This window comes from Platalea leucorodia (assembly GCF_965183815.1).
Source record: "Platalea leucorodia genome assembly, chromosome: 1".
NCBI lineage: Eukaryota > Metazoa > Chordata > Aves > Pelecaniformes > Threskiornithidae > Platalea > Platalea leucorodia.
This window is the reverse complement of record NC_138823.1, coordinates 4,835,584-4,862,977: the sequence shown is the minus strand read 5'-3', so window position 1 is coordinate 4,862,977 and position 27,394 is coordinate 4,835,584. Positions and strand designations below refer to the sequence as shown.

Genomic DNA, 27,394 nt, shown 5'->3' with positions numbered 1-27,394 from the left:
ATGTTTTATTAGGCATTTAACGAAAGTATATACCAATATAAGGTATTTACAAGAAAATTCTTTTGGATAGGGTTTCTCAATTCTTCCAGGACATCATGCAGGAGAGGCTTAAATTCCTTCAACAAAATTAAGATTAAAGAGAGATATAACAAATTACTTTGGGAATATTCCTAAGAACATGTTGTTTCAACAGAAAGCTCTGAACTTATAAATCAAGTTATTATAACATTTATATAATCCACTCTTACATGCTAAACAAAACAGTTCACAGCGATAAAACAGCATCTCTGTGGCCTGAAAGGAGTGAGAGGAAAAGGGAAAGAACACAAAGAAGTAGTAATCAAAGCCAGAAATAATAGTCCATCTAAAAATTCAGTGCCAAATTACACTGTACCACCAATGTCAAAGAAAACATACGCCATAATTAACAAATCAACAACCTGAAGCGTTCAGGATCCACCCTTCTTCAGGATGGCCTTAACTTTGCAAAGCCATGACCGTACCTACGGATTCCCAGGAGAACGGCAGCTTTGAATATGCAAGCGTGTTTCTGTTCGGGTGATAAGCAGGGGAATACAGATGTGCACACAGGTAAGGAAGAAGTGTTCAACACCTGAAAGGATCTGGCCCTACAAACCTGTAAAAAACTGCACAGTTGGTCACAAAGGACACATTTTATGAGCGACTTTATTGCATGACAGTAGGTTGACTGTCCTTGCAAGAACAGAAGGGTAATAGCCTACATCCTATCTACTGCCTGCTCCGAGAAATATTTTTCCCATTGGAGGAAAGGAACAAGACAGTATTTTTATTTCCATTTCCAACAGAACTGGAGCAATATTAATAATCTGAGTGTAGGCTGGATATAAAGAGTGAGGAAAGTCTAATAAAAAGAAGGAAAAATATTCCCTCCAAGAATTTTATGGTAATAAGTTACAAAAAGTTACAGATGAACTCCTGCTTCATATGATTATTCCAGGGCTGAAGCATCACGTATACCGCAGAGACGGAACCAAAACTAAAATTCATGGTATTTGTCACCTCCTCTGCCCAGGTACCATCCACACTAGCGAAAGGCAACAGCTCCCACTCCCCCCAAGGTAGTGTTATTCAAAAGAACTGAAGTTTACTCAACTTTTTGCTTACGTTCCTATCACTCCGCAGGAAATTACTGACTGGCTTAAGGCATCAGTCACTGATTCTTTAAAAAAAAAAAAAAAGCGTTAAAATAAATCATTACAGCATATCAGCAGTTTGTGTAGATCCATGAACATATGCCCCGGGCAAGCACACTTGACAGACAGGTAAAACCATTTTAAGTTGAGGTTTGGTATTCTACCTTCGGTCTGCCCTCTTGTTTTTACATCTCCAAATACAGTGTGTTCATACTGAACTTCTCTGAATCGCCTAATATCATACTGCAGAAAGACAGAAGAGATGTGAGTGCAAGTTTCAAAGCTGGCTTAATTTCTCATTCTCCTGAAGATGCACAAGCCATCACGGCTATGCAAATGTGTACAGAAACTTGAGATACCGAATGTAAACATCCTTAAGTTACTATTTCAGGAACCTCTGAATGGTAAGCATCTTCTCTAGTCATAAATACATATGATCCCATCTTATAACCAGTTTCAAATATGTAGCTTCCGATATGAGGGTTTTTCCCCCTTTTTTAATGAATTTTACTTGATCCTGAGACTCTTAAGCCCATCCTGGTTTATTTTGTTTTGGCCGAACTGTTATTTTAACACAAAAAAAAAAAACAGATGAAGAGAGATAAAGCTAGATTAAACAGAAATTAGTATCTGCCATTGCTTTTCTATGCTGGATAAACAGTTTCAAAAAAATAAATCACATATCTGAATTACTGCAAACTTTCTGTGCAACAAGTCCTCAAATTCACTTCTATCAGCTCAATAAGCAGCCATCAGATTTTAAACAACTTCACACTGGGCTGGTAACCAACACGTAATTATTTTTGCTTTGTCTTTAATTGCTAAACCATGAATGTTTCAGAAAAGCAACTCTCTACTTCAGTATTTTCTCTACATAGAATATTGTGCATCAGGTTAAGCACGACTTGATGGGGTCCAGGCTGTGATCTTCACTGGCTTAGGCCAGTCTATGACATCCATCATTTAAATGATGCTGGTGTCTAGTGACACCGCATTACAGAAGCGCTTAACCATCCTTTTTTCTCTTTCCTCACTCTTAAGGAACCTGCTATACGTTGAACTAATGCCCTGCAAGAAGTACTGAGCAGAAGCTTACAGCTATTTTTATCATTGCTCTGCGCTACAATATCAACTTTCTCGAATCTGTTGCTACCTTCCAGTCAATGTTTAGCAACTAAAACTATTTTCTACTAGAAAATTTTGCTAGAAAGGGCCCAATATAACCCTGCTCAAGGAAGGAACAGCAGCACCGCTGATCGATACGCGGTCCAGCCCACTGCTTCCCACAAGACGCAAGGTGCCGTGCGGTTCAGTCACACCTCTGGCCAAACCGAGTAACTTGCCCTGCTTTTCCTACAGCATGAAATGGGAATAACAAATATGGCCTATTTGTGTAAAGTGCTTTAACTAGTGGATGAGGTGATGGACAGAAACGTAATCAGGGTGTGCTTGTTTCTGAATTCAGATCCTTCTTACTGTGTTACCCACTCACATCCCTAACAGCCACCGCTCCCTTGCAGAACAGACGGGACACAGAAACAGCATTAACTACTTTCCCTTCCAATTTTAGGAAATGAGCAATTCTGGAGCTGAGAGATTCCAGAGTTTAATTTCAGCACGAACAACAAGAACTTTCAAAATTCGAGTTCAGAAAATAACCTGAAGGAGGGTTTATTGCAGAAATTATTAGGTAGCCACAGCAAGTGCTGCCGTTCCAACTGTAATACCTTGTTTTTCCATCACTGAGGTGTAGCGTACTTAAACCATACAAACATATCACATCCAGAGTTCTGAAAAGCAGCGAGATGTGACAGATGAGAGCAATACTCCAAATGAATTCTTACCGCACCTCCAGATCGATGGAAGATATTTAAAATTATGTTTAGATGTGCAAACTTGGTACTTTAAGCGTCATGCCCAACACTACTGGCCAACGCAGGTCACACAGCTTGTTTCAGTAAAACTAGAACAGTGCATCCAAAACCAGCAAGAAGTTTGTTCAATATCAGATCAAACCAGAACCTACACAACTCCCAAAATGATTTTGGAAGACAGAACAAGTAATGGACATTTTCCTGTCCAACCACTGATTATGCCCTGTATCCATTTATTTAGTTTGTATGTAGTATATATATAAAATATTACATATAATATATACTCTATAAAATAGTGTGTATGTGCATAAAAAAATATAAAAGTAAAAGCAACGTGGCCGAAGGAACTTAGCAGCAAACGTATGAGGGTGCAAATCCTTCATTTCAACGGCAGAACAGGAACGGTGCAATGACAGTCTCCTACCTCTGTATAAGAAAACTCCAGGCATTAAGTCCTCCCATTATAACTAGAGTAAAAAACCACTAATATTAGAAAGCACAGATTTAGAAACAGAGAGAGAAAAGCCTACCTTCTGCTAAAGCCTCCCGTTAGTTGATAAAACATTAACGTATTGAACGGACAGGCACCACTGCTATCTGCCCATCCGTGCTCAGAACAGCTGAGCTGGTTAGGGTGCAAATCATCAATTCCTTTGCCACCTGCACGATAAAAGCAGCATAGTAATTAGCACTGCGCTGCCAACACCATGGGGTGAAGAACAGATACACAACTCCCTGCCATCTGAACGGTACCTTTACCTTCTGGTAAAGGCTTGGGATGCATATCTACAGCACATGTATGCTTCCATTTTGACAGGTACCACTATATACAACCATAAATCAGAGACCCGTTAAGCCAGCCCTTTAATTTTGCCAGTATGAATCAAGACCATTGCAATCAAACACCTGAATGGACAAAAAGCTGCTGTTCAAGTCGACTGGCAATGCAAGTTGTTGTATGGGAATCAGCCGTTACGATCACATTGAAAAGGTTGCTCTACTCTAAAGTATCTTTGTTGCAGTTCTTCAGTTTATCTTGACCAACCATCACGCCACGGACCAGACAAAACCCCCTTTGAGTTGAACACACTAGGATTTCAGGAATATGATTCCTACTAGTATCTCCCCATAACAGCAAGGGCAACAGATCATTGCTGAGTTGCAAACGTAACTGCGGAAAGCCTATGAGAAGAGCTTAAATCTTATTGCCCCTTATCTTCAGAGGCCAGCTGAGAAGCTTCAGGAATACATCCAGTTCCTTCCCATACTCCTCCCTAGAAATAAAAGTTTAACAGGACTGCAGACCATTACTCACCCTGCAACTACTTTTGATGAAAAAGTTCTTTGTTACAATAACGTTTATACGCTTATTAAAGGAGAAAACTCAACCAGTATGGGAATCCATGATCAAATACTGGCAATAAAGTAATCAGTCTGGCTTCATCAAGAAGTAGTATCATTTAAATGAAGAAAGTCTGGTTTTACTGACAATTTTAAGTAGAGTTGGCTTAAGCCAAATTCTTCGAGGAATTAGAAGAAAAGCATGCAACAAAAGGACATTCTTTAATCGTTAGTCAGACAACCCCGGGGTGTCACATACTATAAGGAACACGACAGTGAAGATGACCTGCATCCTATAAGGAACACGACAGTGAAGATGACCTGCATCTTCTACAAGGTTGAGAAGCAAAAGCTTTCCATCACTGTTTTGGACATGTTTAAAGTTATTTTAGCTGTACCTCTTCCAATTCTGAAAGTAAACTGCCACATCCCCAAGGGCCCATTCAGCTAACGTAAGATCGACCGCTGGATGCAGAGAAGAAGTTAAGACTATTCAATTTTCTCTGACAAGAAGAGACTTTTAGTTCTACAGCACGTCAAATTGAAGTCAAAGTTTAGCTTTCAGTCTCAAAATGCCACACTTCAGTTTATTATGCTCTTCATCTGTTGATATGACACCCTCTATAGCTCTTCACTGCCGTGTTTTCAGTTGCTGTGAGCAGTTGTACCAAGTAATGGCAGAACTGAAGGTCACACACTGATTTTCTTCCTGTACTCACTCAAGATAAGGAGACTTAGCCCATGGAAAAAGCTGTTTTTCCTTAGAAATTTCCTCAATAAAGCAAAGGACAATACTTAATTCGCAGGGCGAGTCCAATTTAAATAAAAAAAGACAAACCAAATCCCTAGTGCTTAGTTTTATGGATCTCAAATCATTGGCAGGGGAAACATTATTTTGGAAAGCAGTGATGGTGCTTGGGAAAAGTAATAAGCATCTCTCTTCTGGCAAAGAAACAAACCTTGGTTATCAAATTTTAAAAAAAGGAGTTTGTTTACATATTATTTTCAATGAAATGACTCAGCACGATTGAATTCCACCCAGAAATACTTTTCATAACATCTTTGCTAAGCTACATTCAATATCAGAAGAGGAAAATCCAACACTCTTCCTGTATGCCAGTAAATAAAGCTTCACGTCAACCACCAGTTAACTCCCTAACCTCAGCAATCCCTGCCCTTTACAACCTGTCAGAAAAAAAATTGGCATCATTAATTCTCAACATGGATTCAATAGTAGATATTGCAGTGATCTCATTTATCTTGTAAGATGATGAAGTCTTCATGAATGCTACAATATTTTCATAACTGCTATAATTAAATACATTTATGATGTGCTGTACTGAGGCTTGTTTTAATATAACATTTACAAAGACATTTCCTTATGTCTGTCTTGCTTGCTGTGCTAGTTTATAGAACTCTGTGGCTTGTACGGGCTTGCCTACTGTAATGCGATGTGTATATTAATTTGTCTCCAGTTTTTAATAGATTACCATGAACAAATCCGTATCAGGTCACAAATTTAAGGATATAGTGAGGGGTTTTTTTTCAGACTAATAATTAATGGCAACTACATACTCTTTGCTGACACACTGAAATTTTTTACAAGACATGAATTTGCAACTATTCCATTTAAGCAACACTTCAGCAAGTGGAAGGATTGAGACAAGCCGATATATTTCTTACAAACACATCACCAGTCGCTCCAGTAAAAGCTGTACATGAAGATCAGTTGCCCAACGAATTGTGTTTGCTTAAAAACGTGAAAACTAAGAGATCATCTTTGGTATCTAAGGATGCCCATTTCGAAATACTGCAACTGTTGCCAGGCTAACTGTGTAAAGAAAATGATGCCGAGTCTGTGCGTGTTCGTGTGTATATATATATCTCTCTATGTGCCATATAGAAAAATACACACACGCACACAATGTGACTTGTGATAAAAAAATTCAAATATAAACTGAATAAGAAAGCTGTTATGGCCACAAACTCCTGTTTGACTTTTCAGCAAAAATGCATCGTTTCAATCAATACGCCATTCTCTTAAACGCTGACTTCCAGACTTTGCTCTTCAGCCTTTTTCTAACGCATCTTCAAAAGGATATTTAAAACATTTAGTTTTCCTTGCATAAGTTTTAGTTTTTCCCAGGCAGCTCAGAATTTAATTCCACGCTGGTTCACTGGTTCATTACTAGGTGCTACAATTGATAAGATCATACATCTCCATTACGCAGGCAACGGCGAATGCTCCCCCAGCGCTTAAAACAATCACTTTCCGTTTTTGTAAAAATATCTCAAGCTCCATCTTCTATTCCAGTAGTCTTTGAATAAGAAACAAATCACCCTAATGGAAATGCATCAGTCCTCTCCTAGCTGCATACTTCCTATACATTCTGAAGAACGCCAACGCTACCGCATGCTGTACTGTAACACCGAAGGGAAGAAACCTGCTTCTCCAGACTATTTTCCACTTTTAAACATACACAGGCATTTCAAGAATTGTTTTTAAACTGCCTTTGCAAATTAGCGGTTTGATGAGATTAATGCTATTTTTCTTTTTTCTACAACTATTTCCAACAAAAAAACAGGCACGCATGAACTGAAATAACAGATGCCTTAACAGTTTGCAAGTCTCACAGCTTAAGAAGCCACTAAGTTAATAAAGTTTAACAAAAGTTTAGACAAATCTCTGGTTTGGAAGGGAATGGCTGATGCGTCACTGCAGCTGAAGTAACCAACGTAGTAAGGCAAGAACAGACTGTCAAATGACAGACTAGACTGGTCCCAGTTGCTGTGCCCTCAGACACCAAGGGAAAAGCACTTCACAGCATTCCCAAACTACACCTACAGATCCGCCAAAAGTGCAAGAGCGGGTGCTCCCCTCCAGGCACCTCAACTGAAAGCCACTACAAAGGTGCAGCAGAACGCTCATGCTAACAGAGGGGCTTGTTTTCTTTCCTAATACACAGTAGCGATTATATTTCTATGCTATATATACAGTGTCTGTGTCAAAAAAGTAAGAAATCTAGTTTTGGAGACTATTTACCTGCCTGCTTTCATGGTATCAGCAACTTTACTCACTCCATTTCTACCACCGTGTCCCTCATAGTGATTACCTATCACCTAAAAATCTAAGGGTCTGTTGGACTGAAAATTACCACCCGAGTATTTTTCTGTTAGCAAAACAGTAGAGACTTGTGAGATGGAGATGAAAGAGAAACAGCATTGAACTTTTTTCTTATGTATCCAACTATCTTGCTTATACTCAACAGATCGCCAGCAGGTTCCATCTGAACACACCTCCTGAAACAGCAGGGTTCAGGAAAAAAACCAAACCACCACACATTTAACTTGGAACTGCTTATCACTTTAAAAGATTGCAACGTTAACAGATTGCAATAAATAGGGTAAAAGTCCTTCCCAGTTGATTAAATACATTTCACAACATAGCTAGCTTAATTTTTTTAATTTTTTTTTTTTTAAATCAAGACAAGGTTTTTGACTGAATTGGGCTTGATTATCTTAAGACAGTATAGACGGCTTCATGTTAGTCTGAACGGCTGAATTCAAGAACTGTGATCACCCTTCACTAACTACTCACACGACACACACTTAACAACATCACGTCAATTTATTGTTCATAAATTATTAAACAGAGCTCTTCACATAGAAGATATTCAAGAAACTTCCTCCTTCTTGGGGTGGGTAATTTCCAGCTCTATATCCTTAACTGTTGCATTTACATTTCTTTCCCTGACTTATTTGGTAAGCTTAAAATGGCATGCCACATGAAACTCAGGAAAAAAGGTCACTAGCAAAAGTATCTAAACCAAAACACAACACATTATACCATTAATAATCTTACCAAAGATTAGATATGTTAGTGAAAGGTTTTTAATGATCCATGACTACTTTCTAGTCTACTGTTACAGTCAGAAAGAAAACATCTCCCTATGACACTGGCAGAAATTTTCAGTACTTAGCTGGAAAACAAGCACTGCCTTCTCAGGGACCCAGACACCCACTTCGGCGTCCCCCGAAGCTGTAACGGAGCTTGAGGCTGTTTATTCCACAAGACCAGAGATTTTAAGTTTTAAATTACTTAAAAAATGAGGGAAGTGGAGGGAGAAGCAGCCAAAAACATCTTACTCCTATGGCTACTGAAGTAAACAGGAATACAGGCTTGCTTGCTGAGAAGAAACATGCCAGTACACAAAATACACACTTTCTCTTCGTTTGCCAATCAAAGCAGCCTCAAATCTGAAGTACGCAGATCCAGACTAAATTATTGAATTCAGTAACATTACTTAGATCTTACTTTAGCATAAAGGGGAGTCAAAACCTGGCAATACAGATTACAGGAATACTTCATGAAAAAGGCAAGTAATATCTTATTCTTTGATGCAGTCCTACAGACAGAGCACAGAGAATTGGCTACAATTAGGTCAGCACACAGCATCACTGAGAAGACTGAAAATTTTAGATTTAAGAACACTAAAACCAAAGCAGAAACACGCTCTACATGAGCACAGACGCACTGAAATATTTCAAAGTACTTTCAAACAAACGTTTGCTATGAGATCACACATAACACACCAAAAGCTTAATCTGTCGCGTTCAAATAGAGAACGGACCATTTAGAAAGAAGTTATGGATAATAAAACATATACATCAAGATCACATTTTAAGACATTATAAAATACTTTAAAACATTTTATAAATTTTTGCTGCAGGTAACCTAAATCTTTAAAGCCAAAAGGCCAGAATAAAGCTACTCAAATTAAATATTTCTCTCATTATTATATTACCTTTCTCTCTTTATTATATTACCTTTCTTTGACTGTAGATATCTCACAGCCCTTATCAAAGTAGGCCAGATCCGTTTCATTTCCCTAAGGTTAAGCTGGTGAACAGTATACAGAGTATTCATCAACTAAGGAACAGCCACCATTCAACGACAAATATAGCACAAGCTATTTCTCATCCGTCCTATATTTTTTGGAGGCTGAGATGTAGGTTTTTCTAGAAATCACCACAATTGGCAGCCTCCAGATGCTGGTGCCTTTGTCCTCTTCTGCAACTGCTGGTGTCCCCCTTCTCCCCCCAGCAGGAATAAAAAGAGATTACATGGCTGTTCTCTCTCCATTTCGGGGCAGAGGAGGCTGGATAAGCAATCTTTCCCGAAGTTATGTTCTGAGAACATTTCACAGGCGACAAGGGGAAGAGGGAGGGATCATTTTTCATTCATTTTAGTTGCTGGAGTGGGTGGGGGGTAATCGATACCTTTTATCGTGGCCCAATGCAGTCATCTTCTGCGAGCAGCAGCTCGCCCTGCTGTAGCCATCCTCTGGTGCTGGAGCAGGAGGGAGAAAACTGATATCCCCAATAGTCACCAGCCCTAACAACAGATGGTAACAACTTTTTTTCTTTTTCTTCCTTACTTTTGAAGTTACTCTCTGGGGAATACCTTCATTCTGACCCTCAGAACAGTCCAAGGAGATGAATCTTCATTTCATCTAATACTTTGGTTGTCCGATTTATGACCCAGGGGACTAGGCATCGCTATTACCCTTTCCTGGTAAACAAGTTTTACCAAGAGCAAAGCACAGCTTTGTTGTTTCCAGCTACTGTTACTCACGGTTTTATTAACTATTATTCCCCAGTGAGCTGACAGGTTCTGAACTGCATCAGACATTCCCAGGACGTGGTGGTCAAGTTCTGCGATTTCTTCCAAGTTATTTCTACTATAGGTACTACTATAACGTGTCGATGTGTGGTAAATGCTAGTTCAGCCTGAACAGTTCAACAAGGGACAGAAGAAAGCATGCAAGACAAAGACAGTGTTAAATGCTCTTTCACGTCTCCTCCAAATAATGAGACAATAAAAATTCTAAATAAATTTGCTGTTATTTTTTCCAAGACAACTCATCATCAGCTATGCCTACCAACTCCTTAGTTCAGATAGGTTTCCCCTGAACTTCTGAAGTAACTGCCTCTGTCTGCGATCCAAGATTACGGTGACGCAATACTTCGCTGCCAGCTTCTTTTCCAAAAAAGAAAGTGCATTGAAATGAAAGTGAACACGAGGAAAGTTATGCTTACAATCAGCAACACTCAACCTTTTACAGTTGTTTTCCATCTAAGGAAGATCTGATTCTTTGGTTACTAACAGAATTTGGAGCTTTACCCCTGTACTGTATCTTCATATACACACTTCCACCCGCACCACCAACATACAAATACCTTCTAGATGATAATAGGGTAAATATCTTTGGGATAGTCATAACGTTATAAATCTCTCGGGATGCAAGTTAAGATAATCCTGTGAATGAGTTTCGTATTTCCATCTAATTCTTGTTAAACCTCAATTTCAAGTCAAACCCTCTCATTGTAATAAATGCATGCTTTGTGGCTAGTTATTGTCTCTTTTGGGGGGGTGAAGAGGGGTGGCAACTTCTAAGATATCGAGTAAAAAGATATTAGTCTTCCACTGTAAACGCTACCTATGATCAGCCACTTAAAAACTACTACTTCCAAAAGGTAATGGAAAGCAGAATTACACTCTTAGTGGTTTCAAACATACAAAGATCAAAAACAAAGCCCTCGGATCCTCACATCAGTGGAAGTAAAAACCAAACAGCTTAAGCGCTGGTTCATTTCAAATCATTCTGAAAAGCAAGGGGGGGGGGGGGGGGGGGGGGGAGGCATTACAGCTGTCAGGTGAAAGAAGATCCTGCAGGCTGCTTTGCATTACAAACACATGACCAGAATAAAAATATTTTATTTTCTAGCTTTGCTTTTTTCTTTGATAGGAAAAAATCGACAGGTGGTAAAACATTACATGAACGGGGGGAAAACAAAAAAATGGGGGTGAAAAAAAAAAAAAAAAAAAGTATGTGTACCTTTAGCCCAGCATATCGGGAATGGGCTACAGCCGCTTTTCTCCATATAGATAGCACCTGCTCGCTTCGGGGCCTGCGGGCCTGCCACTTCCAGCAACCACATACACACGACCGTACAGAGATCCCAGCCGGGCTTCGGCATACAATGTCCCGATTCAGCGCTCCAGCAGTATGCGGTCCTGCGGGGCGGGGAGCAGCGGGGGGGGAGCTGGGAGCCGCCTGAACGTCCTGGATCCACAAGCGAGGAGGAGAACCGCCAGCCTTCCCCGGCCGCGCCGGGCCGGGCCGGGCCGGGCCGGGCTTCACCTGGCGGCGGGGGCGCGGCCCCGCAGCGCGCCGCGGGCAGCGCGCTCCGGCGGCGGGGAGCGGGGGAGGCCGCGCCGCTGCTTCATCTTCTCGGGCCTCGGTGAGCGAAAGCCCGGACCATCCCTCGCCGGGGGCGAGCTGCCGAGGAGGGCGAAAGCAGGCGGCGGAGCGAGCGTGGGTGCCCGCGCTCCTGCCTCGGTCCGGGAGGGAGGGAGGCGGGGAGGAAGGAGGGAAGGCGATTAGCAAGCGCCACATTAATATGCTAATCTCCCCCTTCTGTTCAACGCACCCGGCAGCCTCCTGTTTACCAAACTGACAGCCGCTTCTGAAAGCGACTGAGCTGCAAATCAAGGCTGACCCGGGTCGTGCCTGGGGACGTGCTTCCCCCGACCGCTTTCCGTGGCTGCCGCCTCGCCCCCGGCCCCGGCCGCCCCCGCTCCCCGCACCGCAGCCCCGCACCGGGCCCGGCTGCTCCGGCAAACCGCCCCTTCCCGCCCAGCCCTCAGACTCTGGCCTCGCTTTTATATCTATATATTTTTCTACCTATACTTGCATACGGCTGTACTGAAAAAAGGAGCCCGACACCCTAAAAGCGAACGAGAACTCCGTGAGCTTCAGCAGGACTCGGGGTTAGACCCATCACCACCTGCTCGACTTCACGACTCCAAGATTATCCATGAAAAAAACCCTGGTGTCCTTCCTTTGCCTTAAGTAAAGAGCAACTATCACAGCCCATGCCCCTAATTCCGGTACCAGGTCTAGCCCTCCTCTAAAACCAGGGCTTCTTTATATACTGCTAGGCAAAAGGCAAAGGTGAGCACGAACGTACACACGCGCGGCATTTGCTTCTGAACTTTGGAGCCCACAACATCAAAACTACTTACCACCATTTTTTTTTTTTCCCCTTTAAAAATGTCAGTGTAAACATTGCAAAAGCATATGTTTATAAACGCACATTCAGGCAGCATATGTATACGGAAATAAAGAAAATATTCCTTTTACTCCTAGCAAAAGGTTTCACAAAATTTATAAACAACTGATTCGGCTAAAATATATATTAAAAATCAACAGGAGCAAGACTCACAGATCATTAAAGCTCTTTATATATTCCATGGTAATCTTTTCTCACTCCCAGCCCTCAGCAGTAAGGCATAAGGCTATCCAAGACTATAACCAAAAGGGAATTAATCTAAAGCCAGCAGCCTTCAACTTAACCTATCTGCCTACTTGTAGCAGCACGCTCCCGTCTACAGCATATGTTTAATTACCATTCTTTACTATAATACTGCTGTCTTCAATTCTCAATACACTGGCTATGCAGAAGTACAGTGGTGAACGTCAAAACTCTTGATAATTACAGTTGCTGCATTTTTTTTTTTTAAGTATTCCTTTCTTCTGTATGTAAAGGAGGAAAAAATAGTCACTGGGGGAGAAAAAAAAAAAAAAAAAGAGGGAGATTAGGCCAGAAGCAGGCCCATCAGATGTTCTGCATCACTGCTCAGGCACAAAGCTCTTTCTGGGGCTGAAGAAAGCCAAAGGGAAGCGAAGCCGTGCCTGGGTGCCTTCCTCCCATGAAGTTTTCAAAGCCCCTAAGTGCTACACAGCCAGCCAAACACTTCCAGCAACAAGGTCCATTATATTTACCTTCAATAATGAAGCAAAACATGTTATAGTAATATTTAGAACATAAATTATTGCATTTGTGTGTCTACAGAAGATGCACGGATGCAGGATAGGCGCCTTTGTGGTTCAAGCTGCAGCTTGAAAGCTGCTTTTACACATCCAGCTCTGCCACGGGCTTTCGTGATGACCTGGAGCAAGTCAGTCTTGTTTCGTTACAAAACGGAAAGCTGCAGATACTTCTTTAGTATTCCTTAAGTTGGTTTAGTCTGTGCTTTAGGGTGTAAAAATAGAAAAAGCCTGTGTTTCTTCCATAAAAATCAAGTGTATTGCAGAAAACTAGCTAAAAAAAAATTCAAGAGGTAAAAGTGGTAGGGCCTAAATTAAGTTTTATTCATGAAAACAAAGCCCTTTGAATATCAACTGGTAAGTGTATTGCCAAGGAGAATTCTAATAAACAGAATGTGTGGACTCACATTTTTTTTATACTTTTATCAGGTGAGACTAATACAGATTATCAATCCAAGTGTCAAGAGATACTGCCTGCTCGTTACAGCTATCCTTATTGATGACACGAGTATTATAATCATTCTCCTCAAGGACGTACCTTCTTCTTGTAATATTAGGCTACAAAATGAAGGTGAAAACAAAGTACTACACAGCATGAGAATTTTTTTTACTCAATTTTGTAAGTTATTTTACACTGAGTATATATTTTGAAAAATAAGACAAGTGCTTCCTAGATGCTAGGATTTTTTTTTTAATTACTTAATTTCTATTTGTTATTGTAAGAATTAATCAGTAGACATGCTCCTTCTCTTCTTTCAAATAACATGACCAGGTTTTCTGTACAAAAAAGCCAAAAGCATAACATTTGTGTTCTGGACAAAGTCAGAAGTCCCAAACTTTCAGTTGGGTGGAGGGGGGGGGAAGGGGGCAGGGATAGAGCAGAAGACAAGGCACAAAGTAAAAAAAAAACAAATAAACAAAAACAAACCCCACAAAACCCCCACAAAAACACACACACACACACACAAAAACAACAAAAAAAATACAGAGAAAACCAACCCCACCAAACAAAACAACTGGAAAAGTTATGTCTCTAGTATACTTAATACCAAGTATTTGCAACAGTTTATAAATGCTGCTCATCAAGTAGGTATCTGAGTATCATTTATGTAAAATAATCTGGTTTAAGTCATGCCAATCAAATTATAACATTTACTGAGGTAAGGAACATCTGTCAGAAATTAGGACTGTGGAACAGGACTGTTGATTATTCTCGTGTAAGATACATATGCTGACATACACTGATAGTATTTGCATAGTACTCACTGTGTAAGCAACGATGCTAACAGCTACCACAGAAAATTCTAAAAAATATTTATCTTAAAAAAATGATTGCATCAGTTTCTACTAAGAAGATGTAGAAGCACTGGCCATTTTCCTAAAACACACGTTCTAACCAGAAAAAACTCAGACTATCCCAATAACAACAGACAGGCCAAGAAATGGCATTTTGCCTCCAAGGAAATTCAAGTCAAGACTTCTCTACTGTGACTATGACTTTGGTTGCTCAGTTTCAGCCTGATTTTAAAGACTACTGAATATCAGCATCAGCTTTTTGAAAGCAAGGGGGGAGCCAGAAGCTTTTGAATTGTCTCAAGGCATTTAGTTTTTGTTTTAATTTTGCTTGCAGGGCTGATCCTGTCTCCTAGTGAAGTCGACCGCAAAAATCACAAAGCCTTGTGGAATAAAGGGTTAAACAAGAGTTTTGTACAAGTCGGAGGCACATGAAAGGTTGTATAATTTTTTTCACTCAAGCTTATACAAAAATAAAGATCTAAAATGCCTATTGGATGAACTGGCAAAGCCTGGATTTCTCTAGGGTTATGTCTAGAGACTGAGCTCCTGTGGGGTGTCTCGGATATCTAATCGGCAGAGAGCTAACTACAGTTTCTCTCTCGGTGAACGGCATCACTAGGATCTCTCCACTATTCAACCAATTATTTTCACATCAGTTATCTCTATTTATCAAATTTTGATCAAAATGGCTGGCAAGCTCGAGCACTGTTGGGAAGGGGAACAGGACAGAGCAAAACACAGGATACTTGCCCAAGTTTCATTGCCCTGAGAAACCAAAAACTCAACTCAGTATTCAGAAACTTTGTGAAGAAAGCAGACAGATCTGTATCAAAGCAGCGTTTGACAGCAGAATAACGATTTGTCAGTTCCTCTTCTGCAACATCTCAGCTACCAGATGAGTGTACCAGCAACAGAGATCTCCTTCCACCAGAGAGAAGAGAGCAGCCCGTGTGCTTGTCGAGACAAAAATGAAGAGCTACAGCCCAGAGCGCAGCAATCACATCATCATCATCATTATTTTGGACCTGATCATTCCTAGTCTTAGCCACTTCATGGGCTACTGTTTATCCCTCTAGTAGTTACTAGATGCTGAAGAACAAGCGCATTTATTTTAAGAAGATCTGCATATTGATGCAAGAGATGGAAGAACAACATTTCCTCATTGCATTCATTTTGCTAATAAAAAATGAGAGCTCCCAAACCAAGTTTGCCCTCAGCAAAAGTGAAGGATTTTTTTTTGTAGAGCCACAAATGCTTTTTACTGAGACAACTGCAGAACAGCCTGTAAAGCTAAGAGTGCCTGATGACTGTTCTAAAAATTAAAACATGTTTACTGCTCATGTGACAATCTTCTGCATCCTAATTCATTTGCTTTTCCATGTTTGTATCCAGAATTCTCTAAAGATGCTCTCCAAGCATTGAAACTGCACTGTAATCGTCATTAATCTTCATTCTCTCAAGCTTGTTCCTTATGTTGTTTTTTTTTTTTTTAATTACTTGAATTATTTTGTGTGTGTGCACATAATACTTAAGAGTGGAAAAGATTATCTGCCCTAAGTTTCCTTTAGCCAGAGTCAAACAAATACCATCTCCTTTGTTCACTGGAACTATTGAAAAATGGTGCATCGCCACGACATCAAATCTGGAATTACAGCTCCTGAAGTCTACCTTACACTAAGGTCAAGTTTGCTAAGGCTGTCTGGGAAATCTGCCTTGGATTACCTGGTCCCTACATTTATCATCCTTGCCCACTAGCAACCCCCTGCCCCTCCACCCACATTAGTGTCTTCTCCTGAACGCCCCTTGCCAAAGGGCCCAGCAGAGAACAAGGGTGACAGGTTTCAGGAACTCAAAGGATCTCTGAAGACTGAGAAGTTCAGTCATCATTATGCTGCCACCAGATGTGGTCTTTCTTATTTAACTATGGGTATTCTCAGACAAAAACGGAAAGACAAACGCTGTTTTACATTGAGTGTCAAAATCCAAGCCCAGTCCTCCAACAGAAATAATTCGGCACAACTGAGAAGCAACATCGTCTCCATGAATTCATCTGAGTCTCGGCAATATGCAAAAACTCTAATTCCATGCTCTAGATTAGATTAGGCCATTTTTCTCCTGAAGGAAAAAGGTAACAAGGACTTAGGAAATAAACCTTAGAGAATTAAAAAAAAAAAAAAAAAAGGGCAAAGCAAACTACTAGTAACATCCATTGCCTGTAAAGCTAAGTGCTCTTTTGTGAGGTTCCCATCACTCAAATTCAAAATTTGGATTTGTGAACTTAGTCTTCATTTTGAACTTCTAGTGGTACCTGCTTTAATATTTCTTGCTCAGAGAATGCTTGAGATTTGAACGAGTCCGACAGAGTGAAGCTCACGCTTCCTAGCTTCAACCTGGGGCAGTTGATAGCCAGGAAGAGAAGAAAATACACCACAACAGTCACACTACAGCGCTTCAACTGACCTGAAGAAGATGGCAGTATCCCACCATAAACTCATTCTAGAATATAAATTGCTTTGGATCTCTGCTTAAGACATTCTTCTGGCATAAATTCAACCCAGTACTGAATTTGTGGCTATCTTCCTCCATTTGGTGAGCTTTATTAGTAAAATACATCCAGGGTATTCCTCAAACATGCAGTTTTAAAGCAACGCTTTCTCACCTACTGGGCCACGGTCCCCTGATTAGCTTTACTATCCTCTGAACTACATTTTTAAAATAGCAGTTGACAGAATTCACTGCTTTTACTTTCAAACTCAACCTATTGGTAGTAGTGAGGTGGGGAAGGGAAACAGAGCAGGATGTTGGGAGAGCGCAAGAAGAATGTAGCGGTAATGAAGTCTTCCGTACGTCCCCTTGCCAAGGGATCCTCTGACGTTGAGCAGCAGAGCAGACAGCGTGCAGCCTCCTAGCCCATGCTGTTAAGACAACAGATGTTAGAAGGACCACTAAGTTCACTTTATTTTTATTATTTCATAAATAAAGCCTAGCCATTTTTTAAACACATATGGGCTGTATTAATTTTCAGGCATGAAAGCTGTAGCAGATTTTCTTGTGGGTGGAGTAACCCACTCTCAGTCTCCCACTTCCTTCCATTTACTTTTTGAAGGCTTACTGTAGAGAAGTATAAAGTCAACGCCATGAAAGCTGAGAACGGTTTAAAATGACTCCTTCCTTAGGGCACTGATTCCGATCTTCTGACTCTTCATGTTCTAGGCTATTTACAAAAAAAAAAATGCAAACAAATAACAAAACTGTTGCTATCCTCAAGACATCTTTGAGAAGTTCCTTCACAATTCCAGTGCTTACAGCAAAAATCTGCTTCATGAAGACCTAGAAAACTATGAGAAGAAAAAGTGAGCCCTACACATCCTGCTCCTCGTTTTACTGCAAAATCAAGTCTGATAATTTTGCTCTGTGACAAGCTCGTATCTCTTTGCACTGCTTCCCTTCAGCCTTCTCGGATGAGGAGAAAAAGGAGGGGCGACAGGAAAAGGAGTGAAACAAAGCTATCCCAGAGTGGTCACCAGAACCTCTCCTGACCTTATAAAGCTTCCTCTATTTATGGGGAAAACCTTCTATTTATGAGGCAAACACAGCAGAAGGTATCTGAAGGGGGAGGACGCCACCTCTTTGATGCTGTTTAAAGGATACGCATTCTGCGAGGATGACTTTTGTTCTGTGGAAGGGATCCATGAGTGGATCAGTTGACCTTACAGATGCTTCTTAAAAACCCATCTTCATTAATTCAAGGGTAACCTAGAAATAATTAGTCACATCTTCTAAGAGGGATATAGGGAAATGAAGTTGCTTATGGGTCAGCAAGTCTCTTCAGTGTCTGTTCATATCTGGGCTGCTTTCGGTCTCATCTATCTAATAACCAGTTACAGAAATGCAAGTGAGAAAGCTGTGCAGCCACAGAGGGTCCAGTTCATTTACCAGAAATGGTGCAGTCTGGACACGTCTCCCTTGTGCGGCTTCTCCTCTATATGCTAAATACAAAGTTAGAACAACAGCTTATCAAAAAAACTTTGTGCTGAAAACATGTTTACAACTAAGAGTTGTACCTGATTTATGTATCACTGCACCTCAGAAGAAAGCATGTAATTTTTAAAGACTCCTGGTGTTACATAAAACACAAATATAATATTAGCAATTCCTCAGACTTCCAAACCATAAAATGCAATTACAAACATGAATAAAAAATAATCCATAACCCTGCAATAATGCAACTTTATTCTATTTGTATTTAAAGACACACTGGTGGAACAGTTAACTTTGTATTTCTTAGTGAAGGATGAGCATAGCATAAATCCTCTATGTATAAACAAACACTTACAGGCTAAGACAAATAGCTGTCTAAAGTTCCAGTGTTACAGAACACATCAACAAGCCAGTGTTGACACCCTTCAAGTCTAAGAAAATAGAAAATAAAAATTAATTTTTACATAGCATCTTTTTAAAGTTTTATAATACAAACATTAAGGCTGCTCTATTAACGAAGCAAATTCTGTGCCTATCCTATCAAGCAAAGACTAGCATATTTAAAAAAACAGGAAAATATTGTCATATAGACAGAAATCCCCCTTTCCTGCTCCAATTAGCGTAATTTGGATTCAAAACTCTTGCATGACAATTCCAACAAATAGAGTTTGATGTTTTTAGGAGAACCTCTAGTACAGTCCAGGTGTAGCTGAGCCTCTAAACCACTGAAAATTCACTTTAATCAACCCCTCTCCCAATTTTATACCAAGAAGGGACATTTGCTTTACAAGAGCTTTCACCTATATCGCTGCTTCATGAGACCAGCAATAAACTTTCAAGGAGCAGCTCCTCAGGCAGTCATTTTATGCTCCATTATGGGGAATCAAAGGTCATCTTCAGGTAACACAAAACCTTTTATTTGATGCAAAATCCACCACCTTAAACAGCCTCATTTGCTCCTCCAGTTACACAAGACACCTTGTCATCAGCACAGTTCTGTTGAACAAGTTATGTTTCCCTACAAAAATGCCTGCAGAGTGCTATCAGAGGGCTCAGAAAACACACGCACATGTTGTTTAGTTTTGAAAAGGCTTCCAGGAGCTCACCACCAAATACAGCCCAAGTTAGTTTACCTAACCAGCTGTGAAACTAGATGAAACAGCACTCAGGGTTTCAAAGACAGCAAATATCCCCAGTCTGCATCCTTTTATAATATGTAAATTTATGAGCAGATGAATACAACCTCTTCTCTGTAGCTCCAAATTCAACTGAACTTTAAGTGTACTAAACTTCATCTGTTGACTTGAGGGCAACTTAAGCACAAAAGGCAGTGTTTTGATGAAGCTGAAGACACATTGAAGAATGCTCCTATAAAAATTAAACTAGGCAAGACCAGAATCTACAAGACCAACTGATACAGCTGACTTTTTGGGTACAGCCCTTCTGCCGATCGAGGAGAAGAGATACTGAATAAATATCCAATGTCTTGCAGTGGTAGACAAAACATTAAAAAATCCCCTTTCTGACAGCAGCCTGAACGACCTCCATTACCAAACATCACAGGAACAACATTGTCGGCACCTAACAGCATCCGACAGGGCCAAGAGCTCATCTCTTGGGTGGTACTGAGCTTTCGAGCTGCACTTCCAATTATTATTGGTCTCCACAATCCCATTTGATGCATTTCAACAAAGACAGTATTAAAGCTTTTAAGGAAACAAGAGACTGAGACAAAAATCAGTGAATGCATAAACAGAGGAAGACTATAAGCCATATCCTGCCACCAAGACACAGAGAACAAAATGTAGTAAACTTAAACCTGTGGTAGAGAAGTTCAAGTACCCTGAAATCAAAACACAGTAAGAATTTTTAAATTGCAGAAGGAGCTGCAAAACTGCCATCTTAATAGGTTAAATCTCTTCAAGGAATGACTTAAGTCTACTCAATTCTGCCTTGGGGTAGAAGGACAGACTTCCTTTCCCCCCCTCAGGTTTTGAAGGACGCAGCTCATTAAACAAAGCCTGATCACTGTCCTTCAAACTTCTACTTAAAACCTTTCTTATAAAGGGTTATGAAGGGTATAAGTTCTATATAAAAATCTCAGTAATTCAGTTACTGATGTTTCCAGAACCTCAACGATCATGACTACCTCTAACATCTCACTGTACCATTTGGCTCCCCCACCTTTCTCTATCATGAGGCCTCAAGTTTCAATAACACCTTTTACTCCTCCTCTTGGAGGACGCGTAGTTGACCAGGGAAGAGTCAGCAGCATTTTCAATGCTAATCAATAACGTGTTACGGAGACCAAAAGCCTTAGAATACAACTAGGTTTTCATTAGCAGTCCAGCTGCTCTTTGAGTCCGTGCAAGTTTGCTCCACTAAGACACAGAACCATTTCGCTGGAGCTTTTTGTAAAGTGTCTGCAGAATAAGCAGAAAACCAACCACAACCATGCGTGCTTACACCCTGGGCCAGCCAGTCTTTATAGATTTAAACAAAAAAGCAGGTAAATCTGAATCACGAGATAAAGTCTATTAATCCTGGAAATACAGTTCCAATATTTCTCTATATTAAGCCTTGCACAGAAAGAATTATCACAAATTGCTGTGAAAAAAAAAAAAATATAAAAATCAAACCATGTGAAACTATTCCAGCAAGTAATCTGAACGAAGACTAACTAGAAACTTTAAAGATCTTTTTAAAGGGATAATTAGTAAATGAAGATATAATCTCGAAAACATCTTTGTGCCAAACAGTTTCTTAAGAATTTAAGAAGTTTCACTCCATCTCAAGCGTAGTTCCAGCCCATCAATGGAAGCACAGGCATTTAACACACCACTTCTGTTATTCTGACCCCTCGTCAGAACAAAGTCCTGAGGAAAAATGAGCTTGCTACAAGAACAGATTTTTTTTTTTTTTTTTTTAAAGTTTGACCCTTCCATATGAAAACCTGAAGATCATCAGCTTTATGCCTGACAAAATAACTTCTGCAGTTTCTCGTATTCAAATTACTGATCCCCAACTCATACCCAACAGTGGAAAGGCCTGCAGGAAACATCACAGCTATCATAAGCTGTTTGGATATTTTCTTAAATATTTTCTTCACCTTCTGAAAATAAAAAAGAGAAGGGAGGAGGAAGTCACAGGTCCAATATCCACAATTTTTCTTACTACTTCCTTTTTCCAGTCGTCTGCTGAACAAAAAAAATCTTGCACAAATAAAAAGTTATTAGCTAGCGACACAAGCAGAGCAGTGGAGCTACACAGTAAGAGCTGACAAGGATGTAAAAATAGACTAAAGGAAAGCTCATCTAATCTTTTATTTATGGTCATTTTAGGCATAACTTCTAACAAAGTAGTTGATAAAAGTTCAGCCCTGCAATGTTTTTCTTCTTGGTTCACTGTAGCCCGTAATGTTCTACTTCAAACAAGCTTTGTGTATTTTGGGAGAAGATCCCAAGCCACTCACAACCCAGGTCCTGGAGAACAAAAAACACGCTCTTAACACCGAACATTTTACATAAACTAACTACACAAGATCCAACTTGATTTTCAAAAATCTTTCTTTCAGTAACACTGTCATCCCCACCCTTCCTTCACTTCATAGTTGCTGCTATGAAAACCTTAGGTACTAACATACTGGGATACTACAGCAAGCATCTCCAGTGCACTCATCCAAGAAAGCTTCAAGTTGCATCAAAACCCATTGTAAAAGTATTAACTTCTTGACGAAATGGAGGGATGGGGAAAACCTTCCTTGCTAATATCTTCGTGTTTTATCAACAGGGAGAAACAAAACCAAACAAAAACACCCAACAACAACAAGAGATAACATCTTGAAAACCTTATCAAGGCTCAGTCAGTTATTGCTCATTTAGGTTGCTTCCGCAGTAGGACACTACAATATGGGATGCAAATATAACTGGATAGGAGACCAGCGTGGTGTGCGGATTGAACAGAAACTCGCACCGAAAGCGGTTAAGTGTATTATGCATCGAAGCTGAAAGAACTGCAAGAGATGAAGGGGTTAAAGGAATTAGCAGAAACTGTACTTTCTGTGGAGTAGTCTTATAAAAAGAGTGAATGCATCATGGGCATAAGCAGGCTATCACTCACAGGACAGAGTAAAGAACACGTTTATGTACCATAATTATTAATTTCTTCAAAATTTTGTGTTTTCCTTAAGTAATTCTGCACCAGAACAAGATACCTTCAGTGACTACGCCTGAAGGCTTTGTGTTGTAAAGAAGCAACAGAATCTCTCATTCACAATATTCCGATGCCCTGATTGCTCACTGTCCTCCCTTTGCGAGGTTGGCTCTGCTCTTGGATTATTTTTTTTTCTCCTGTAAGACAAGATAGATGAATTCTCCAGTCCTCTTAGTAGATACCCATCCCCTACCTTGCCTATCACAAAAACTTTTATAAACCAAAAAAACCCACCCTAAAAATAGAACAAGCACACCCAAAAACCTGTAAGTTCCTAACTCTTTACCAAATACCCTTAAAAAGTTCTTAAATTTGCAACCATAGCCAGGGACATTGTAACTGAGCAGATGTACACTTCTTAAAGCAAGTACAGCCAGTCTTCCAATGTAAAAGCAACTCTCTCCAGCTGATGCTCAACTACAGCATTGGAAATTAGTTCACTGTTCGCACACAGTAAGTATAAAACAGACAACAGGTTTTGCATACTCTGCTACTATCAGGATCATAGAATATTTTGGGTTGGAAGGGACCTTTAAAGGGCATCTCGTCCATTCCCCCTGCCATGGGCAGGGACATCTTCAACCAGATCAGGTTGCTCAGAGCCCCATCCAACCTGACCTTGAATGTTTCCAGGGATGGGGCATCTACCACCTCTCTGGGCAACCTGTGCCAGTGTTTCACCACCCTCATTGTAAAAAATTTCTTCCTTCTATCTAGTCTAAACTCTACCCTCTCTTAGTTTAAAACCATTACCCCTTGTCCTATCGCAAGAGGCCCTGCTAAAAAGGATGCCTCGTTCCAGCATGGTTTGCTATATTGAGCTAGAGCAGGGACACTCGCTCAGGTCTTTACAAAGGTACCCCTTGAAATGGCTGCACCAGCTCCACCTCTCTACTGCAAGCCCACAGCAACCTCCACTTGTGAGAAGTGCAACAGCATTCATTATACAGCTACTCCCCGAGGCTGAGAATTACAGTTTCTCCTGCAGAAACATGAGAAATGTCACATTTCTGTAACCTCATTGGAGTCCAGACAAAATTCTACTGTAGATCTAGATCAACTACGCCGCTTGAATAATCCTCACGGATGCCCCTTCGGCTTTTTCTGCATTACCATCGCCAGCCAGTTTGCCAGCAAGAACACACACGTGGGTGTGCAGTGCGGAATGAACTTTCTTCACTGCGATCACAGGAGAGCACTTGCGGACGGCCTCAGCTGAACTTGAACTGCCAGTTCCTAGACACCTGCTTCGTTTCAACAGAACGAAAGAGAAAATTTCATGGCACAGAACCCACAAGTAACCATTTTCAGTCTGTATTCCTTTGACTCCAAAACAGGTAAACATCTTCTCATAGCAAATAAACATCCTGTTCTAAGCAAACCATTACCACAAGTTATTTATTTTTTGACAGCACGTAGTACAGAGGTTTAAATCCTCCTGCAATTCCCCTGATATTACTACTGACAAAAATCCATAAAATTCAGTAGCTTCTGTCCTAGGTGGGTTCCCCCCCGCCCCCCCCCCCCAAAAAAACCCATCCAAAGAATTTTCAGGGGTTTCTTCTTTTATATTTTGTCCAAAAGCTCTGTCAAAAGCTTGACTTTTTTTTTTTTTAAAAGAAGAATGCCAACTCTTAGTATGTTTAAAATAAAGCATTGGATGATCTCCCTTCCCTGCACCCCTAACTATGTGAGATATAAGTTACCCACCTCTCAAATAGAAGAGGAACAAACCCCTTCCTTGAAAACCCGGCTGAGGAGTGTCAACGGGTGCCCGTATGACACTGAAGCTCCAGCTTCTCGTCCATCATCCTCAGCGAGGGAATATACACAATCTCAGCATTTCTGAACCAAACTTTCGAAACTGGGAATGAAATTAAGTACACTATCTAAAAGAATACAAAAAATGTTCAGATGACTTAATTCAAAGCTGAACTGCATAACTGGAATCGGGATATTTCAAGTTATCCCAAGTGGACCAGCACTGGTTCTCGCCCACACCTTTTTCGGTCACTTGCAAAAAGAAGTTGAACAGTTTTCCATAGGAAGAATATCCTTATCCCTCCAAACTGAAAAATTCCTATTCTAAAGACATCATTTGTAATATTAATTTCTAAGGAAGCAGATAAAAATTTCCAAATTGTCCTAAAATAGCACTGAATTAGAACAAAGAAGAAGAAAAAAAATCTTACGTACTATATATTCAAGTGATACAATTTGTGTATGATGCACCCCTGACCACTGGAATTCTTCCACTTTGAGGTGACTGCATAGGAGTAAGCAAGAACAATCCTCACTATAGTGTGTACGTCCCCAAAACCTTGGAAGCCAGAACTACAGATAGGAAAAGATAAAAAAACGTGCTGCTTTTTTTGTTTGTTTTAAACTCTCAGACTATTAACCCAGCTTGTCAACATTTATAGGAACATTGAGCCTAGGACTCAAAGGACCTTTCATACCATCAGCTCCTACTCCCTGCTTCCTCACGCAAACATGTCATAGCCCCCGTTAAGTGATAAAGATACCACATTTCACCTTCTTCGAGCATCAAACCAGACTAAAGCAGTTATTTGGGGTGTCACATCATTCCCAATACCCCTGATTTTTTTTTTAATCCTACTCTCAATACTCTATATTGAAATTTAGAATCATAGAATCATTAAGGTTGGAAAAGACCCTTAAGATCATCGAGTCCAACCGTTAACCCAACACTGCCAAGTCCAACCATGTCCTCAAGCACCACATCTACCCATCTTTTAAATACCTCCAGGGGTGGGGACTCCACCACTTCCCCGGGCAGCCTGGGCCAGTGCCTGACAGCCCTTTCGGTGAAGAAGTTTTTCCTAATATCCAACCTAAACCTCCCCCGGCGCAGCTTGAGGCCGTTTCCTCTCATCCTATCGCTTGTTACTTGGGAGAAGAGACCAACCCCCACCTCGCTACAGCCTCCTTTCAGGTAGGTGTAGAGAGCCATAAGGTCTCCCCTCAGCCTCCTCTTCTCCAGACTAAACAACCCCAGCTCCCTCAGCCGCTCCTCATAAGACTTGTGCTCCAGACCCTTCACCAGCTTCGTTGCCCTCCTCTGGCCACGCTCCAGCACCTCGATGTCCTTCTTGTAGTGAGGGGCCCAACACTGAACACAGCACTCGAGGTGCGGCCTCACCAGTGCCCAGTACAGGGGCACCATCACCTCCCTGGTCCTGCTGGCCACACCATTCCTGATACTTTTTTCCTTCCACCCCATCTCCTCCTTTTTCCTCTATCCCTATACATACTCCCCGAAAAACAATGGTCTCCAGCCAGGGCAAGTTTCTTAACTCTAAACCATTTTACAGACTATCATGGCAAATGGGGGAGGTTCCTGGCAGCTGGCAGAAAGCAAATGGAACTCCTGTCTTCAAGAAGGGCAAGGCGGGCGGCTCTGGATAACTACGGGCTAGGTAGCCTTACCTCCGTTCCTGACAAGATGATGGAGCAAATAACCCTGGAAGCCATTTCTAAACATATGAGGACAAGAAGGTGATCAGAAGTGGTCAGCATGGATATACGACGGGGAAATCAGGCCTGACCAGCCTGATAGACTTCTATGATGAAAGTACTAGCTTGGTGGACTAGGGGATGTTGTTTCTCTTTACTTCAGCAAGGCTTTCATAACCTCACAAAGGATACATATATTGCTTTTCCAAGTATCAGAGTGCATGACAATGGGAAAATACAGGTACAGATGATTAGATTATTAGAACTAATCAACAAAATTTTAAAATAGGAAGATTTAACACACAAATAGCAAGGGAAACTTCCTCAAAGTGACATTTCAGTGTTGTCAGCAATAATCTCATCCAGTAATAACAGAAGTTTTGTGATACGATATTTGGAAGCCTAGAAACAGCACATTCCTCACCGATGGTGAAAAGAATTAAAACTATAAGGCATATTTGCATCAAAAGAAGAAAAGCCTTCTCGCATCTTCTGAACTATAAGGGGCATGCAGACAGCTCTTCTAACCTGAGAGCATTAACATTTCATAAGCCGAAGTGTTCAGTTCCATACTCATTCATTCTAAGAGTACCTCAGAATTTAAGTACAAATAAAGAAATTACAACCAAAACCATTACACATATATAAACATCAAGTCTACTGTTGGATAAAATCAGAATTCTTAATAGAATCTGCAAAAGATTCCTAGGGAAAAAAAAAAATCCTGATTTTCAAAGGGATTACTGAAAATACTGCTTTTAGTGAAAAAGACAGCGCAGGCTTCCTTGTGTAATCCCCAAAGCACCATGTCAGGCATTCTGCCCTGAGAAGAACTGTTTACAATCTCAGTGCAGCTTGTATGCAGTTCTTATTTAAAATTGAAGTGACAAATCAAAAAGCCACTGTTTTGTACCTTTTTACTTTTGACTACACGGTTACTGGTTTTTTCCCTTTAAGCAGAGACATTAACAACAGTTCTCTGCTCATGTTATTGAGTTTGTTCTCAGCTGCATGAATAATCACTGCATAATTTATTACCCCCTGTAATAAATGTGAACATTTATTTTAAGAATTCTGCATATCCTCAGTTCTGTTAGTTCGTGCTACTGCTACTTCACCTGGCAATTCCCCAACTGATTTTTAT

The 27,394-nt window shown here is 40.5% G+C and overlaps 1 protein-coding gene across 2 annotated transcripts in view; it reads right to left on the bottom strand.

Moving 5' to 3' along the window:
* The window catches only part of PTK2 (protein tyrosine kinase 2), a 227,826-nt gene that overhangs the window by 153,185 nt on the left and 47,247 nt on the right, over nucleotides 1-27,394 (bottom strand). Inside the window, exon 1 of one of the 2 annotated variants that reach the window (XM_082317406.1) lies at nucleotides 11,290-11,435. The exons of the other annotated variant lie outside the window; for it this stretch is intronic. Coding sequence (XP_082173532.1) covers nucleotides 11,290-11,431 — 142 coding nt within the window. The 5' untranslated portion in view covers nucleotides 11,432-11,435. Of the gene's footprint in view, nucleotides 1-11,289; nucleotides 11,436-27,394 lie in introns of those variants that run through there. 2 annotated transcript variants of the gene reach the window in all.